Source organism: Heteronotia binoei, chromosome 20 (assembly GCF_032191835.1).
Source record: "Heteronotia binoei isolate CCM8104 ecotype False Entrance Well chromosome 20, APGP_CSIRO_Hbin_v1, whole genome shotgun sequence".
Lineage (NCBI taxonomy): Eukaryota > Metazoa > Chordata > Lepidosauria > Squamata > Gekkonidae > Heteronotia > Heteronotia binoei.
In genome coordinates this window covers 33,360,839-33,378,490 of record NC_083242.1, presented here as the reverse complement: position 1 = coordinate 33,378,490, position 17,652 = coordinate 33,360,839, and the positions used below count along the sequence as shown (strand labels likewise).

Genomic DNA, 17,652 nt, shown 5'->3' with positions numbered 1-17,652 from the left:
GTAAAGACTGGGACTGGCACTTTAAAGTGCTCAAAATGCCAGTCACAGTCTTTACAGAATTAAAGTGCGTCCGGCTTCAAAATGGGAAAAGTGCTTGTGCTTGAAACATTCCATCTTGGATAGTAGAATGGATGATTCCTCACCATCTCTAATGGAGCCAGTCAGCTTTTGGAAGTCCATTTTCTGTGCTCTTTTCAAAGAGGAGCTCAAACAGTCCTTATTTCTTACAGCTTTCAATCCAACAAAGGCAACGCGGTCTACAGTCGTATGGATTATCTGTATACTTAGTTTGTATTCTTCTTCACTCAGCCTGTGGAAGCTTCAGGGAAACGGAGGCAGAGAGGCGCCGCCTTCGTTCGTAGCTGTCTGCTACTGTTGGCTTTTTTCTACAGCAGTTTGACTTGTGAAGAAGACTCAACTTTGCCAGTTCTTGGCTGAAACCATTTGGAGGCCTATTGGTCCCAAGAAAGACTGTGCATATTATAATACTTCACCTAATTTTGTCTTTATAAAGGACTGAGCATACTGTATGACTTCACCTTATGTACAATTCACTGCTTTAAGTGGCTGTTTATGTTTCCTTTATAAATTTCAATGAAAATTTGTTGATTATATTGGAAACTGATTTAATCACAGAACCCTTAGGGGCTCCCCTGCTAGTCATTTATCTGTGATTCTCTATTCATAGTGGGTTATTCAAACCAACAAAGGCAACACGGTCTCGTTTGGTGCAGTGGTTAATGTCAAGTCGGCAGATTCAATAACGAGTCGTTGTTGATACAAAGAAACTAGTTTATTGATACTGTTACTTGAGGTTAGTCCAAGATTGAAAGACTGAAGAGCATACAGTAGATGCAAGCATATATGGGACACTTCAAAGGGATTCCTATGGGGGGGGTTATGCAGGAAACATTCACACATTGATGTTACCATTTCGTTCTCAGGCCTACTTTGGCCTTGATCGTAAACAGCTCCTGACTCCCTTCTGAGCCAGGCCTGAGAAGGCGCAGATAAGGCTTTCACATCTTTCCATTTCAAAGCAAAACTACATAACAAAAGGAAGGGGGGAATGGAGAGTTTAGCTAGCAGCATTTGAATACACTTTGGTTCTACCCAGAATGCTGTTTGACTGAGCCAGAGTTATACACAGACTTGACAGTTAAAGTGCGCAGTCTCTTATCTGGGAGAACCGGGTTTGATTCCCCACTTCTCCACTTGCAGCTGCTGGAATGGCCTTGGGTCAGCCATAGCTCTCGCAGGAGTTGTCCTTGAAAGGGCAGCTTCTATCAGAGCTTTCTCAGCCCCACCTACCTCACAGGGTGTCTGTTGTGGGGAGGGGAAGGGAAAGGAGATTGTGGGCCGCTCTGAAACTTTGTCCTTGAAAGGGCAGCTTCTGGGAGAACTCTCTCAGCCTTACCCACCTCACAGGGTGTCTGTTGTGGGGAGGGAAAGGGAAAGGAGATTGTAAGCCTCTCTGAGACTCCTTTGGCTAGCGATGGGTGGGGTATAAATCCAAGCTCCTCTTCTTCTCTTCTACATCACAGGCGCAGTCTTCACAGCACATTGTCCCTGTGATGTCTGCATGTAGTCTTGGCCTTTAACTCTTGCATGTGCATTACTTCCAGGCGATTACTTTGGGATCCTCATGGAGGCCAAGGTGACTTGCTTCCCGTTCAGCATCCTGGACAACCCGATGTACTGGGGCAGCACCGCCATCTACCTGGGATGGGCCCTCATGTGAGTTCTGGCGATAACACCATCCTTTATTGTGTCTTTGGGCCTCGTTGGTTGGTTCCTCGGGGGCCTCCAGAAGCTAGGGCTGCCAGGTCTGTGTTGGAAAATACTTGGAGACTTTGGGGGTGGAGATGGGAGAGGGCGGGGTTGGGGGAGGGGAGGGGCCTCAGAGGGGTACAGTGCCCTAGAGTCCATTCTTCAAAGCAGCCATTTTCTCCAGGGGAATATCTTAACAAAAATCACTGGATAACAATAACGCCTATACACAGTGTATATGCCAGTTACATTTATCAAACATCACAAACATTTATCATGCATCACAACGAACATTACATATTACCAAAAACCACTCATAATTAAACAAACACTTGGAAATAGAGTTCTGTTCCCTCCCCTAAGCAGTCCGCTGACCGTTTGCCCAGGGTTCCTCATGGTTTCAGTTCCGGTCCTTCGTCAGCCTTTTCTCTCTCATCAATTTATCCTGGAGTCACAGTACAGATTTTTATAAACTTGGTTCAATGCATGTCAGTTACACTTCCTGTTTCCGACTCAACAGGAAGTGACTGACATGCGTTGAACTGAGTTTATAAAAATCTGTACTATGGCTCCAGGATAAATTGATGAGAGAAAAGGCTGACGAAGAACCAGAACTAAAACCATGAGGAATCCTGCGCAAACGAACAGCAGACTGTTTGGGGGGGGTGAACAGAACTTTGTTTTCAAGTGTTTGTTTAATTATGAGTGGTTTTCAGTAATATGTAATGTTCGTTGTGATGCATGATTTTTGACAAATGTAACTTGCATATACGCTGTTTGTGTATAGGTGTTATTGTTATCTGGTGATTTTTGTCAAAATATTCCACTTACACCAATACCTGTCTACTATTTTCTCCAGAGGAGCTGATCTCTGCCAGCTGGAGATCAGCTGTAAAAGTAGGAGATCTCCAGGCCCTACCTGTAGGTTGGCAACCTTACCAGAAGCACCTACGGCCAACACAAAATGCTAGCCAGTTTTTTGGTCCAGGAAGGATTGCTTGAATTTATCATTTAATATAAAATATTTACTTCATTTATTCCCGAAAGTGGCTGACAGCCTTGAGCCTCAAAACCACAGATACGTCAGGCTCTGTCTGTGACTGGTTCAAGGTTTTGTGGGGAAGTGGGGTTTGAACCTGGGTCTTCCAGATCCTTGTCTGACCCCTACAACAGGAGTCCCCAACCTTTTTGAGCCTGAGGGCCCCATTGGAATTCTGACACATCATGGTGGGCACAAAATGGCTGCCGCAGGAGGTGGAGCCAGCCACAAAATAGCTGCCGCAGCTTACCTCCAGTCAACACAGTGAAGATCCTTGTGTTTTGGTGGCAGCTGCTGCCAAATTGATATTTTTAAAAGCCAAATCTACAGTGGCCAGTCAAGAGCCTTGCTGGGTAAAAACCCTACCTGATCCTGACCACTTCCTAAAAGTAAACATGTTAAATGTGTTTGTAGTATCATAAATCCACTCTTACCTTCAGGTAGATTTTTCAGACAGGGTTTGTGTTAGCGTTTTGCCCGCTTGTTGAATTCATTTAGGTTTACTCTCCAGAAATGGTTGCTGGATAACCGCCTTAGAAGATGAATGGCTTTCATCGAACAGGATTAAGCGAGTTTGCGGTATTGTCTGCGAAGCAAGGTGTTAATCTGTTCCTGGCATTACAACACTTCTTTGTTTTCAGTGGCTTGCAGCTAAAAGTGCTTGCTTCTTCTGTAGTCTGATCCGCGTGAAAAATAGGGTTGCCCACTGTTTCCCATTTGCAGGGTTGGGACCCGGTACTGGGCCACGGAAGCCTCACTACCGGGTCACAAGAAAAACCAAAGCTAGCCTCGCCCCCAGCAAAGCATGACCTCTGCTCTGCTTCCTTCCTTTCTCCATCTCTGTGTTGTACTGAGAAAAGCTAGCCTTGGAGACTGACACAGGCTGCAAAGCCTGAGCTCCACTTGGCTTCCTTCCTTCCCCCATCTCTGTGTTTTGCAGAGAAAAGCTAGCCTTGGAGACTGACACAGGTTGCAAAGCCTGAGCTCTGTTTGACTTCCTTCCCCTGTCTCTGTGTTGTGCAGAGAAGAGCTGGGCTGCCTCTCCTACCTTCTTCCCCTCTCCCAGTGTTTGAGAGAAAAGCTGGTGTCCACTGGCACTTTAGATCCATGAAATGTTCTTCAAGGTATGAGCTTCCATGTATCTTGCAGTATGCTTGGGTGAGGGACTCATGCCCACATTGCTCGAAATTTTCCAAACAGACGAGGAAAAATCGCACAGCCAGATTGTCAGCAGCCTTAGTTGAATCGGTTTTCCTGCCGCCGAAAATGGCATTGGGCCTTTAGGCATCGATGGGCAACTCGACACAGCCTGCAGTTGCAGTGTCAACGGGGCCTTTGGTCGAGTCATCGACGGTTACACTTTCCGACCACGACCAGGCCATGAAGTGGGCAGCCGACACCCCAGTGGAATCTACCCCGATTAAAAAGTATTGGGACGATTCAGGGGCCAAGCAGTCAATCCCAAAGAAGCACAAGACAAAGGAGAAGCTCAGAACAGACTTTCTCGCACTCCTTCCCTGTGCCGGGATGCTTTGATGCTGAATCCGGCGACGGTGCAAACCGCTCCACCGTGGAAACTTCTAGCTTCGCCCAGTAGCCAGAGAAGCCCATCAGCGTCAGGGAGACTTGGATCGCAAACGATCCGTCTTTCAGGATCGGAGCAAGAGATCGACTTGACCCAGCAAACGCCTTCCTCCCGGTCAGGCTCACGCTGGTGGAGCAACAGTGGTTCAGTATCGGAGCTAGAGGCATTTGCATCGACCAAGCTGCTAGCCCCACTCCGTCTGCGGGTTAGAGAGGTAGAGTCGACAGCTCTGCTCCATAGACCTCAACCACCCCCGATGTGGGACCAGCATCTGTGGCCATACTCCTATGGACCCTACCCTTACCATTCGCCATACCCATGGTATCCTCCTCGTGACCTACCGGAATGGGATCAGCGCTCAGAAGTTTCCCATTTCTCGAGAGTTTCGCACCATTCACCGATACATCGTACCCCTTCAGCGTCGATAGCGATTCCTCCAGAGAGACACAAGACTGGAGACTCTCAGGCGGCCCCGTTGGTATCGATACGTTCTTTGGAGCATGGAGCATTCTGACATGAGAAAGACATCTTCAGCGTTAGATTCTGATGTCGGGTAGGAGGATCTGGATAAGACACAAGCTGAGCCATAACCTGGCTCTCATATCACAGATGACCTGCCTATATCCCCTTCAGAAGACCTCAAATCTTATGGGGACCTAATCAGTCGCATGGCACAATCTCTCTCCCTTACGGTGCTGCAGCCGCAACCTGTTATTGACGACACAGTATTTGACATTATGCAGTGGGACACGTCAACAGCAGTCACTCTTCCTATCACCAAAGTTATCTTACAAGCGGTCAAGGAGCCCTGGCATCCACACCAATCTCCTCATGCCACTTAGATTACATGTATCGGATCCAAGAATCTGGAGCTGAGTTTCTCTTTACCCATCCCAAGCCTAACTCGGTGGTAGTCTCCTCATCATCAAAGGCTCGCAAAACCCATTCTACCCCTCTGGATAAGGAAAGAAAAAAGATAGACAATGCTGGTAGACACTTCTACTCTGCTGGGGCTTTAGGGGTGAAGATCTCTAATTATGCGGCCTTTATGGCACATTATCAGTACTCTCTTTGGGAACAACTTACACCCATACTGTCCTTTCTGCAGGACGATAAGTGATTTCTACAAAGAAGTTGCAAAGAGAAGCATTTGCCTTAGCTAAACAGTAGTTAGCCGCCTCCAAACACATGGTGGATGTTTCGGCCAAGATGCTCACCTCCGCCATCTTGCTACGCCACCACTCCTGGTTGCGTTCAACCACCCTTCAGCCAGATACCAGTGCCTATGTGGAAGACCTTCTCTTTGAGGGAGAAGGTCTATTTAGTTCCACCACTGACAATGTCCTGCAAGAAATGGACAAGAGTATTAAAACCTCCTGGAATCTTGGGGTGCCTGCTTCTTCTCGCTCTGGAAAATCTAAGCCATGGCAGAAGCCTTGGCCTAAGAGACCTTATCAGAAATACTCACCTGACCAATCCTGGAGACCTCGTTCTTCACAAACTGGTAGCAGGTCACCCTATCGGGGAAACAACAAATCAAAGTTTACTTCAGCTTCGAACAACTCAAACAAGCCCAAAGTGTCCCGTGTCTCGAAGCAGGGTCTTTGACTTTCCTGCCCTGCCAACCACGTTCCTCCCTCCCACTTCTGGACCCACCCTTCTCCACCCCTACTTCCCTGCATGGGAGTCCATATCCACCGACAAATGGGTCCTCTCCATTATATAAAAGGGGTACATGATAGAGTTTGTTCAGGTTCCGACTCGGTTGATCTTCGTCATCACGCCTCCCTCCCTCCTCTGGTAGAGGAAGTGTGCAACCTATTGGAGAAACAAGCCATAGAAACGGTTCCTTCAGCAGACAGGAGCAGGGGGTTCTACTCCCGGTATTTCCTGGTCCCCAAACAGGATGGTGGACTGAGACCAATTATGGACTTACGAAACTTGAGCAAATTCATCGTGTACCAGAAATTTTGGATGTCCACTCTACAAACAATCCTCCCTCTCATCTGCCAAGGAGACTGGATGGCCACCCTGGACCTGAAGGATGCCTACTTCCATGTCAGCATCCATCCATCCTGTAGACAGTACCTCAAATTTGCAATCGGCCCCAACCACTTTCAGTACAAAGCTCTTCCATTCAGGCTGTGCACTGTGCCATGGGTGTTCACCAAGATGATGAGCGTGGTGGCTGCATATCTGAGGCTTCAAGGTATAGTCGTCTTTCCATATATAGACAATTGGCTCCTGGTGGCGGATTCGGGAGATTGTCTGTCCCGCCATATTTCCATAACTCTTCGGCTCCTTCAAACCCTCAGCCTGCAGGTAAACACAAAAAAGTCACATTTGCTTCCATCAAGGAAAGTTCAGTTTATAGGGGCCCTTCTAGACACAAACCTACATTGTGCTTTCTACCCCGGCAGAGAGAAATGGACATTATAACACTCATCCATCTCCTCCAACGCAGGAGGTGGGGCACGACACAACAGCTACAGAGATTGTTGGGTCTGATGGCAGCAACCACCAACGTATTAGTGTTTGCAAAGCTTCACATGCGAGTACTCCAAATTTGGTTCCTCAAGAGGTTTTGCCCTCTACAGGATTCCCCGTGAAAGAAATTCACGATTCCTCCCTCTATCCTGCAGTCCTTAGAATGGTGGACCTCAATAGACAATATATGTCAAGGAGCACCTTTCCATTTACCTATCACAACAGTTACGATCACTATGAACGCTTTCCTATGGGGATAGGGTGCCCACATGAACACTCTGTGTGGGGGGACCTTGGCCGTTACCTCTGACTCGTTGCCACATAAACTACCTGGAACTTATAGCAATCCATTTTGCTCTTTGGTCTTTCCATCCCTTGATTGTAGGGAAAGCTGTAGAAGTGCTTACGGACAATACCACAGCCCTTTGCTATGTAAACCGGCAGGGTGGGACGGTTTCTCGCAGACTTTGTGCCCTAGCGATGGAGATGTGGACAGAGTGCCTGGAGCTGGACATTTTCGTGAAGGCTTCTCATCTTCCCGGGGTGCTCAACCTGCAAGCGGATTCCCTGAGCAGAGTAGCCGCGTCGCCCCACGAATGGGAAATATAATGGTGCTTTCTCCAACCAGTGTTCCGGCAAAGGGACTATACCCAGATCGACATTTTCGCAATGGCTCTGAATCGGAAGTGTTCCTCGTTTTACACCAGGGGAGGGTTGGACCCAATGTCCTTGGGAGACAGTCTTCTGTTCCCTTGGAAAGGTCTCTTTCTTTACATGTTTCCACCTTTTCCACTACTTACAAAGGTAGTCAACAAGATTCAGAGGGAGCAGCCAAAGTGTATTCTGGTAGCGCCGTGGTGGCCTCAGCAGAACTGATTTTCGATCCTGCTCAAACTCGCGCAGGGAGTTTTCCATCACTTCCCAGCGGAACCAGATCTCCTGTAGGCCCAAGAAAGCCAAGTACTCCACCACAATGTGCCTCACTTGAAGTTGATGGCCTCGTTCATTGACCCCAAGGGTTTTCAGATAGGGTCCAGCAAGTTCTTCTGAACAGCAGGAAGTTGTCTACTAGACACTCCTATGCGATAAAATGTTCATCCAGTTCTTGTCTGCTACTGATGTCCCACCCTGGTTGGTGGGCTTACCTGTAATTTTTAATTTTCTTTTATCTCTTGTCGATGCTGGCCTCGCTTTTTCCTCAGTGAAGGTTTATTTGTTGGCTACTTCTGCCCAGCATGAGCCAATTGCGGGGCACTCAGTATTTGCGCATCCTCACTTGAAACAGTTTCTGAAGGGACTCCTCAGGCTGCATCCTCCCACGAGATCACCTCCACAGTCGTGGGATTTGCCTTTAGTCCTGGGTAGGCTGACTAGGTGACCCTTTGAACCTGTTCTCTACAACTGCTATCCTGGAAGACTGCATTTTTGGTTGCGATTACATCAGCGCAAAGGGTGGGAGAACTCACGGCTATGCGTTGCGACCACCCTTACTTAGTCTTTTATGAGTCAGGGGTGTCTTTGGTTCCAGATGTTTCGTTTCTCCCTAAGGTGGTTTCCTAGTTTCACCTCAATTTGGATGTCTGGCTCCCCACGTTTTACCCAATGCCTACCTCTGATGAGGAGCCGCGGCTGCATGCACTAGATGTGAAGCGTGCACTGCTTTTCTATTTCAGTCTCTCAAAGAGCTTCCAAAAGGACCCACATCTTTTTGTGTCCTATGCTGCTCCTTGGTTGGGCTCCAAAATCTCTTCTCAGAGACTCTCTTAAGTGGCTTACTGAGACGATCAGACTTCGTTACCTTCTAGTGAAAAAGTCATTGCCTGGGCCCGTCTGAGGGCACTCTACTAGGGCTATGGCAATGTCAGTGGCGTTCCTGAAGGGTGTATCCTTGACGGATGTTTGCAAGGCAGCCACGTGGTCCTCTTCTCATACCTTCATGAAGCATTACGCTCTGGATGTGCGTACACAGCAGAGGACTCGATTGGGAGCTGTAGTGCTGCAAGCTGTCTCTTCTGGTTGACTGTCTACTCCCGCCTCCAGGTATGTCTAGCTTGCTAATCTCCCGTGAGTGTGAGGCACAGAGACCACGAAGAAGATAAACAGGTTGCTTACCTGTAACTGATCTTCGAGTGGTCATCCGTGCATTCACACTACCCACCCACCTTCCCCACTGCTGACCGTCTCCCTACTTTAGGGGCTTCCAGCGGTCAGGAAAGAACTGGCGGGATCCTCGCGCTGGTACTTGTGAGCATGCGTACTGGGGCTTCTGCGCATGCTCACTGGGGCCGAGCGCAAAAAATCCTGGGCTTTTTAGGTACCGATCCAGGGATCGGCGCAGATGCTCTATCCCATGAGTGTGAATGCACAGATGACCACTCGAAGATCATCAGTTACAGGTAAGCAACCTGTTTTTCTTGGGAATTGCATATGTATCTTCATGGGATTCTTGATGTTCCAAGCAACATAGACTTCTGGAGCTGAGCTGGTGATTTTTCTTCAATATCCAGAATGTCCAGGTGTTTCTTTAGACTTCTAGGCACTGCTCCAAAGGCTCCAATGACAACTGGTACAATGGTAACTTTATTCTCTCAAAGGGTACTATATCTCTATTTGAAACTCTTGATATTTGGTGGTCTTCTCCTGTTCTTTCTTTTCTAGTCTGCTGTTTTCTGAGATTGCAGTGTCAATCATCCAAACCCTGTTTTTCATTTTGCCTACAATTCAGGGGTGTTATGCTCCAGGTGTCTGTTTGTAATCAGAAGTGCCAAATAATTTTTGTTTCCTCATTCTCTGTGATCCCTTAACCCAGCTAGAATTAGTCCTTCCATTTCAAGAGTCCATTTTGAAGCCTCATCCAGGTTTTTCACTATCAACTTTGTTCTCTACGTCTTTCATATATCGCCCTTGTGAGTGCTTTTCCCTCCAGTTGTCCAAGGGAGTTTTGATTGCAATCTTTTTGTCATCTTCTTTGTTTTCTGTAGCCATAAACGAGTCTGCCTTGTACACGTCAACTGGAAGCTTCTCAGTTTTCTTGGGGTAGTCATCCCTCTCACTTCTTCCACAGAGCTGGAGTCATGATGGAAAAGATCCAGGGTTTGGTCAACACCAACAGGGCCTCCCTAAGTGTTGGAACAGCAAACAGATGGCTGCTTGATGTTGGCGCAGAGGGACATATAGACTTACAAACAAATGCCCACCAGTAGCTCGAACAATCCCCAGTAACCCTTCCGCTTCTGTCTAACATGAGCAAGAGTTTGGTGATTCTGCTATGATACAGGCCAGGCGAGAGGCCTAAGGCCGGTATGGGGTGGAGCTAATTTTACTCTCATTGCCATGGCATCCAAAAGTCAAGGCTGTTTCCGTTTGCTGCCTGAGAACATGTCCTGTATGACCTCATGAGAGGGACCCGGAGCCCGTATCGGGTTTCCTAGCCTTAAGCACAATATTTTTGAAAACTCACAGGGTGGGATGGGGGGAAATATCTTCCTCTGCTTTTAACAGTGCTGCAAACTCAGAAGTTGGACAGCTTTGGAGGCCTCAGCTGCTCTTTGATGGTATAGATAACAATATTGACTAGGAATGTTCTTTGTTTTTATCCTTTGGAGAATGGATACACCAGTTTGGTGTAGTGGTTAAGTGTGTGAACTCTTAAAAACCTCCTTAGGAGAAGAGCCCTCCACCTTCCGAGGAAGCCTGTTCCACTGAGGAACCTTTCTGTCAGGAAATTTTTTCATATGTTCATCTGAAACTCTTTCAAAACTCTTTCAATTGGAGAGCCAGTTTGCTGTAGTGGTTAAGTGCGCAGACTCTTATCTGGGATAACCGGATTTAATTCCCCACTCCTCCACTTGCAGCTGCTGGAATGGCCTTGAGTCAGCCGTAGCTATCACAGGAGTTGTCCTTGAAAGGGCAGCTTCTGGGAGAGCCCTCTCAGCCGCATCCACCTCACAGGGTGTCTGTTGTGGAGGGAGAAGATGTAGGAGATTGTAAGCCACTCTGAGACTCTGATTCAGAGAGAAGGGCAGGGTCTAAACCTGCGGTCTTCTTCTTCATTTCAATCCAATAGTTTTGGCAGAAAGACTCTCTCTGTGTGCGTGATGTTTAAACAGAAAGCAATATGAAGAATTTCAATATTGGAATCTCTTAGCTAATAGCCCGAATAAAAAGAAATGCGTTGCATGGTATCTAAAACACAGTAAGGGAGGCTCCAGGTAAGACAAAAGAGAGAGGGAATTCCACAGGTGAGGTGCTGTGACTGAAAAGGCCCTGTCTGGGGTGGTCAACACCACTTTTCTTACCTGTGAAGGCTGGGACAACGAGAGCTGGGCTTGTGAGAAAGAACTATGCTGTTTGACTGCATTAGGATAGGAACTGTGGTTCAGTGGTAGAGCATCTGTTTGGTAAGCAGAAGGTCCCAGGTTCAATCCCCGGCATCTCCAATTAAAAAGGGTCCAGGCAAAAAGGAGTGAAAAACCTCAGCTTGAGATCCTGGAGAGCTGCTGCTAGTCTGAGTAGACAAGACTGACTTAGATGGACCAAAGGTCTGATTCAGTATAGGCAGCTTCATATGTTCATATTGCCTTCAAGATTCTCCCCAGCTGAATTTCTTCTAGGGTTTGGGGTTTCTGGATTTCTGAGTCTCATCTCTGAAGGGGAATTGCTTTTTTAGGAATTTTGTATTTGTCCTTCTGTCCCCCCCCCCCCCCCAATTTTTTTACAAATCATTGTGCATGTGGAGTTTGCTAACACCTTTGGTTTCTACATTTCTTCTTCTTGCTTTGTGTTACCAATGGTGTACTTGCACATAGATAGAAACACTGCCAAATAGCAATGTCACCGTCATTGTGTATATCAGGGGTGGGGAACCTCTGTCCCGAGGGCCGTATACGGCCCTCGAGGTCACTTGGTGTGGCCCTCGGGGATTGCTGGGCCAAACTGAGCGATGTGGCAGCCTCCCTGGGGCCTGGCTGGCCAGCGAGGATCGTGGGGCCCAGCCGCGCTGTGCAGCAGCCTCCCCAGGGCCAGGCAGGGATCACAGAGCCCAGATGTACTGTGTGGCAGCCTCCCTGGGGCCTGGGCGCCTGGCCAGAATTGCTGCAGGGCCTGGAAAAGTTACTGTCACAGTTTAGTTTGCACTTGATTATCCCAGAAGGTGTGGCCTACTATACTAATGAGTGTGTGACCTAATTAAGGGATGTGGTCTAATATGCTACTGAGTTCCTGCTGGGCTTTTTCTACAAAAAAGTCCTGGACCTATGCATTTGCCTAGGGCGGCGGGCCGTGTGTGTGTGTGTGTGTGTGTGTGTGTGTGTGTGTGTGCACCAGAGTAGGCTCTCCCCACATGACTTCAAATAGAAAAACAATTATTTGCATTAATTTTGCTGGCCTGAATCGTTCTCCCTCGGCAGAGCAGTTTTTTAAGTTGATAATTTTTATGGTTCGCGAATGATGTTATAAATATCCATATGGACCTTGGAAGAAAAAAGGTTCCCCACCCCTGGTGTATATGAATTCAGACTCTGTGTGTGTGTGTGTTTGTGTGTGTGTGGTGTTTAACCATTTCCCAGGACTGCAGGAAAAGCAGTGCCCGAAAAAGCATCTCGATGCATTCATATCTAAGACAGCGCCAGTTGTTTTTCTGTTCTGTTGTTATCCGAGCCAGTCTGATAGACAAACCGTACAAACGGACCGAAGGCGTTGGAAGCGGTGGGAAATTGCCTCGGCCCCAAATCTGCAGTTAAATTTAGAAACTGTCCTCGCTGAACCGGAATTACGGGCGAGTGAAATGCTGTGCAGATAAAACTTCCAGGCCGATAAACGGATGGAATGGAAACTCTATTCATCCATGAAGATAACTTATCGTTTCGGAAGCAAAAGATACTCCTTATTGTGAAGTTTAAAGATGTGGACGATTTCTTTTTCATTGCCAACAACAAGAACATAGCATAGGGTTTGGAGTGTCGAACTATGATCACGGAGACTCCGGTTCAGATTCTTCCTATAGCATGGAAACTTGTTTGACCTTGGGCCAGTCACACAGTCTCAGCTCCATGTCCCTCACCGAGGATGTAAATGGCCACAGGAATCAGTAGCTTTGAAAGAAGATTAGATAGATTCATGGAGGAAAAGTTTATCAATAGCTACTAGCCATGGTGATTGAGGTGAACCTCCACGTTCAGAGGCACTAATCCTTTGAGAGCCAGTTTGGTGTAGCGGTTAAGTGTGCAGACTCTTATCTGGGAGAACCGGGTTTGATTCCCCACTCCTCCACTTGCAGCTGCTGGAATGGCCTTGGGTCAGCCAGAGCTCTCTTATCTGGGAGAACCGGGTTTGATTCCCCACTCCTCCACTTGCAGCTGCTGGAATGGCCTTGGGTCAGCCAGAGCTCTCTTATCTGGGAGAACCGGGTTTGATTCCGCACTCCTCCACTTGCAGCTGCTGGAATGGCCTTGGGTCAGCCACAGCTCTCTTATCTGGGAGAACCGGGTTGGATTCCCCACTCCTCCCCTTGCAGCTGCTGGAATGGCCTTGGGTCAGCCATAGCTCTCTTATCTGGGAGAACCGGGTTTGATTCCCCACTCCTCCACTTGCAGCTGCTGGAATGGCCTTGAGTCAGCCAGAACTCTCTTATCTGGGAGAACCGGGTTTGATTCCCCACTCCTCCACTTGGACCTGCTGAAATGGCCTTGGGTCAGCCAGAGCTCTCTTATCTGGGAGAACCGGGTTTGATTCCGCACTCCTCCTCTTGCAGGTGCTGGAATGGCCTTTGGTCCTTAAAAGGGCAGCTGCTGTAAGAGCTCTCTCAGCCCCATCCACCTCACAGGGTGTCTGTTGTGTGTGGGGTGGGAGGTAATTGTGACTGCTCTGAGATTCAGAGTATAGGGCTGGATATAAATTCAATATCATCATCATCTTCTCTGAGTCCAAGAGCAAGGACACATCGGGTAAAGGCCTCAGCCTCTCTGCCCTGTTGTTGGCCCTCCAGAGGAACTGGTTGGCTACTGTGTGAGACAGGATGCTGGACTAGATGGACCCTCCCTGGTCTGATCCAGCAGGGCTCTTCTGAGGTTCTTCTCAGGGGAAGGCCTCAGCCTCTCTGCCCTGTTTTTGGCCCTTCAGAGGAACTGGTTGGGCACTGTGTGAGACAGGAGGCTGGACTAGATGGACCCTCCCTGGTCTGATCCAGCAGGGCTCTTCTGAGGTTCTTCTCAGGGGAAGGCCTCAGCCTCTCTTCCCTGTTGTTGGCTGTCCAGAGCAACTGGTTGGCTACTGTGTGGGACAGGATGCTGGACTAGATGGACCCTCATTGGTCTGATCCAGCACGGCTCTTCTGAGGTTCTTATGAAGGCCTCAGCCTCTCTGCCCTGTTGTTGTCCCTCCAGAGAAACTGGGTGGCCCCTGTGTGAGACAGGAGGCTGGACTGGATGGACCCTCCCTGGTCTGATCCAGCAGGGCTCTTCTGATGTTCTCCTCAGGGGAAGGCCTCAGCCTCTCTGCCCTGTTTTTGGCCCTCCAGAGGAACTGGTTGGGCACTGTGTGAGACAGGATGCTGGACTAGATGGACCCCTAGCCTGATCCAGAAGGGCTCTTCTTATGTTCTTGTGAAAGATAGGGGGTACGATCCCCACCCCAGACTAACCTACCTCACGGGATTGTTGTTGTAAGAATAAAGTGAAAGAAGACAGAAGGACATCCTGAGGCACTTTGGGGAGAAAAGCGGCGTGTGACTAATTAAAAACTCCTTCCTCAATGTTGTCTGTCTTTGTCTCACACTCTGTTTTAGACAGATCTAAATGTTACATTTCCTGTGTGGGAAGTGAGTTCCCACACAGGGATATGTTGGTGTTAAAGAAAAATCAAACTTTCCGAGCGGCAGTTTACATTCGCCTGAACTTTGGAGTTCTCTCATTGTGTCTGGGGTATTATTCCTTTCCCATCCATCACGCCTACTGCTTTTATGCACACGAAAGAGGGAGAATAGCAGGACTCGCAGGGGAACTGTGGCTGTGAAGTCCTTCACCAAAAGAATCCCATTGACAGACGATAAATCTTCCCCTCGTTTTCAGTGTATTCCTCCTCATCTCATTGTTTTGCTCCAGGAGTTGTCAGGAGTTTCGCAGTGGCTTTGACACCGAGGGGACCCGGAGGGTTTTGTTTGAAATAATTTAATTTGCCTCCATGCCCTGAAGATCTGTTTTCAGCGTTGCTTTGCAATAGTAACGAGAACAAGTGTTCCGCTCTTGAAGCCGAAAGCCTTCAGCCCTGTTTAGACTCACGTTAACAACTCAAAGTAACCCCCACGGGCAGATTTCGCATTGCCTGTTTAGTCTGGATTTGCCATGAGTTGTACATGGATGCGTATTCATCGTCACTTGCACAGCATCATGGTCTTTGTGGTCTTTAAAGCAGCATTTGTTGTTTCTCCGACACATGTGTGAATCCGTTGGCCAAAAATGAATATGAATGTTTGATGCTAGGGCCGGTTCCAGGTTTTAAGAGTACATGGGGCCACTTTCTCCTCTCCAGTTTGGTGTAGGAGAGCCAGTTTGGTGTAGTGGTTTAAGTGTGCGGACTCTTACCTGGGAGAACCGGGTTTGATTCCCCACTCCTCCACTTGCACCTGCTGGAATGGCCTTGGGTCAGCCATAGCCCTGGCAGAGGTTGTCCTTGAAAGGGCAGCTGCTGTGAGAGCCCTCTCCAGCCCCACCCACCTCACAGGGTGTCTTGTGGGGGAGGAAGGTAAAGGAGATTGTGAGCCGCTCTGAGACTCTTCAGAGTGGAGGGCAGGATATAAATCCAATATCTTCATCTACCTCACAGGGTGTCTGTTGAGGGGGGGGGAAGGGAAAGGAGATTGTGAGCCGCTCTGAGACTCTTCGGAGTGGAGGGCGGGATATAAATCCAATATCTTCTTCTACCTCACAGGGTGTCTGTTGTGGGGAAGGAAGGTAAAGGAGATTGTGAGCCACTCTGAGACTCTTCAGAGTGGAGGGCGGGATATAAATCCAATATCTTCTTCTTCCTCACAGGGTGTCTGTTGTGGGGAAGGAAGGTAAAGGAGATTGTGAGCCGCTCTGAGACTCTTCAGAGTGGAGGGCGGGATATAAATCCAATATCTTCTTCTACCTCACAGGGTGTCTGTTGAGGGTGGGGGGAGGGAAAGGAGATTGTGAGCCGCTCTGAGACTCTTCGGAGTAGAGGGCGGGATATAAATCCAATATCTTCTTCTACCTCACAGGGTGTCTGTTGTGGGGAAGGAAGGTAAAGGAGATTGTGAGCTGCTCTGAGACTCTTCGGAGTAGAGGGCGGGATATAAATCCAATATCTTCTTCTACCTCACAGGGTGTCTGTTGTGGGGAAGGAAGGTAAAGGAGATTGTGAGCCGCTCTGAGACTCTTCAGAGTGGAGGGCGGGATATAAATCCAATATCTTCATCTACCTCACAGGGTGTCTGTTGTGGGGGAGGAAGGTAAAGGAGATTGTGAGCCGCTCCGAGACTCTTTGGAGTGGAGGGCGGGATATAAATCCAATATCTTCATCTACCTCACAGGGTGTCTGTTGTGGGGGAGGAAGGGAAAGGAGATTATGAGCCGCTCTGAGACTCTTCGTTGTGGAGGGCAGGATATAAATCCAATATCTTCATCTTCTTCTTCTACCCACCACGGAGCCCCCACATATGCCCTCCTTCCCTTAGCCCCACTTCCATGCCTCCTACCCATCTGTGTGTCTTTCTTCTGCCCCAGTATGTGCTCGCCAACTGCCCATGTTCACCACTGCTTGCCAGCCTTTTCCTGGTGGCACCGGGCAGTGGGAGTAATGGTGGGACGCTAGCAAAGGAGCGTGGGGGAGTTTGATAGCTGTGGGCCCTGCCAGAAGCCGTGCTAGAGCATCACCTCTACGGCTGGGCATTCAGCTGGCGTGCCGCAGTCTGCACTGGCTGCCTATCGAGTACCGGGTCTGCTTCAAGGCTTTTGTTTTAATGTTCAAAGCCTTACGCAGCCTGGAGCCAACATACCTGCGGTACCGTCTCCTCCCATATATGCCCGGGAGGTCATTATGTTCAACCTCCCATCCCCGGCCCAAGAGACGCCCGCCTTGCCTCAACTATGGGAGGGACGGTGGCTCAGTGGTAGAGCATCTGCTTGGTAAGCAGAAGGTCCCAGGTTCAATCCCTGGCATCTCCAAAAAGGGTCCAGGCAAATAGGTGTGAAAAAACCTCAGCTTGAGACCCTGGAGAGCCGCTGCCAGTCTGAGAAGACAATACTGACTTTGATGGACCAAGGGTCTGATTCAGTATAAGGCAGCTTCATATGTTCATATGAACTAGGGGCAGGGCTTTTTCAATCCTGGCCCCGACCTGGTGGAATCAGCTCCCTACAGAGATCCGGGCCCTACCTGGCTTAGTAGCCTTCCGTAGGGCCTGTAAAACGGAGCTGTTCCGCCAGGCTTTTAGTTGAGGCTGCGGGCGTCTATTCTCGATCCGGTTGGCTTCCCCTGTCGGCACTGTCCCCTGTGCTATAAAATGGAATAATATCTGCCATCTTTATGGGATAGCATCTTGTCATGATGTGAGACGGCCAGGCTCGGTAATCTTGCGATGATATGGAAAATTTCCTGAGTGCTGTTGAGCTTGTTCGTTTATAAAATGGTTTTATTGTATTGTTCTATTATATGTTGTGCTCTGCCCTGAGCCCTACGGGGAATGGGGGGAATAGAAATATACTAAATAAATTTTTTAAAATAGAGGATATACCGACACTGGCCCTGCTTG

At 48.6% G+C, this 17,652-nt stretch overlaps 1 protein-coding gene across 2 annotated transcripts in view; it reads left to right on the top strand.

Moving 5' to 3' along the window:
* The window catches only part of PEMT (phosphatidylethanolamine N-methyltransferase), a 133,584-nt gene that overhangs the window by 102,288 nt on the left and 13,644 nt on the right, over positions 1-17,652 (top strand). For both annotated transcript variants that reach the window (XM_060260935.1, XM_060260936.1), the window contains exon 5: positions 1,626-1,737. In XM_060260935.1, the coding sequence (XP_060116918.1) occupies positions 1,626-1,737 (112 nt within the window). The remainder of the gene's footprint in view (positions 1-1,625; positions 1,738-17,652) is intronic.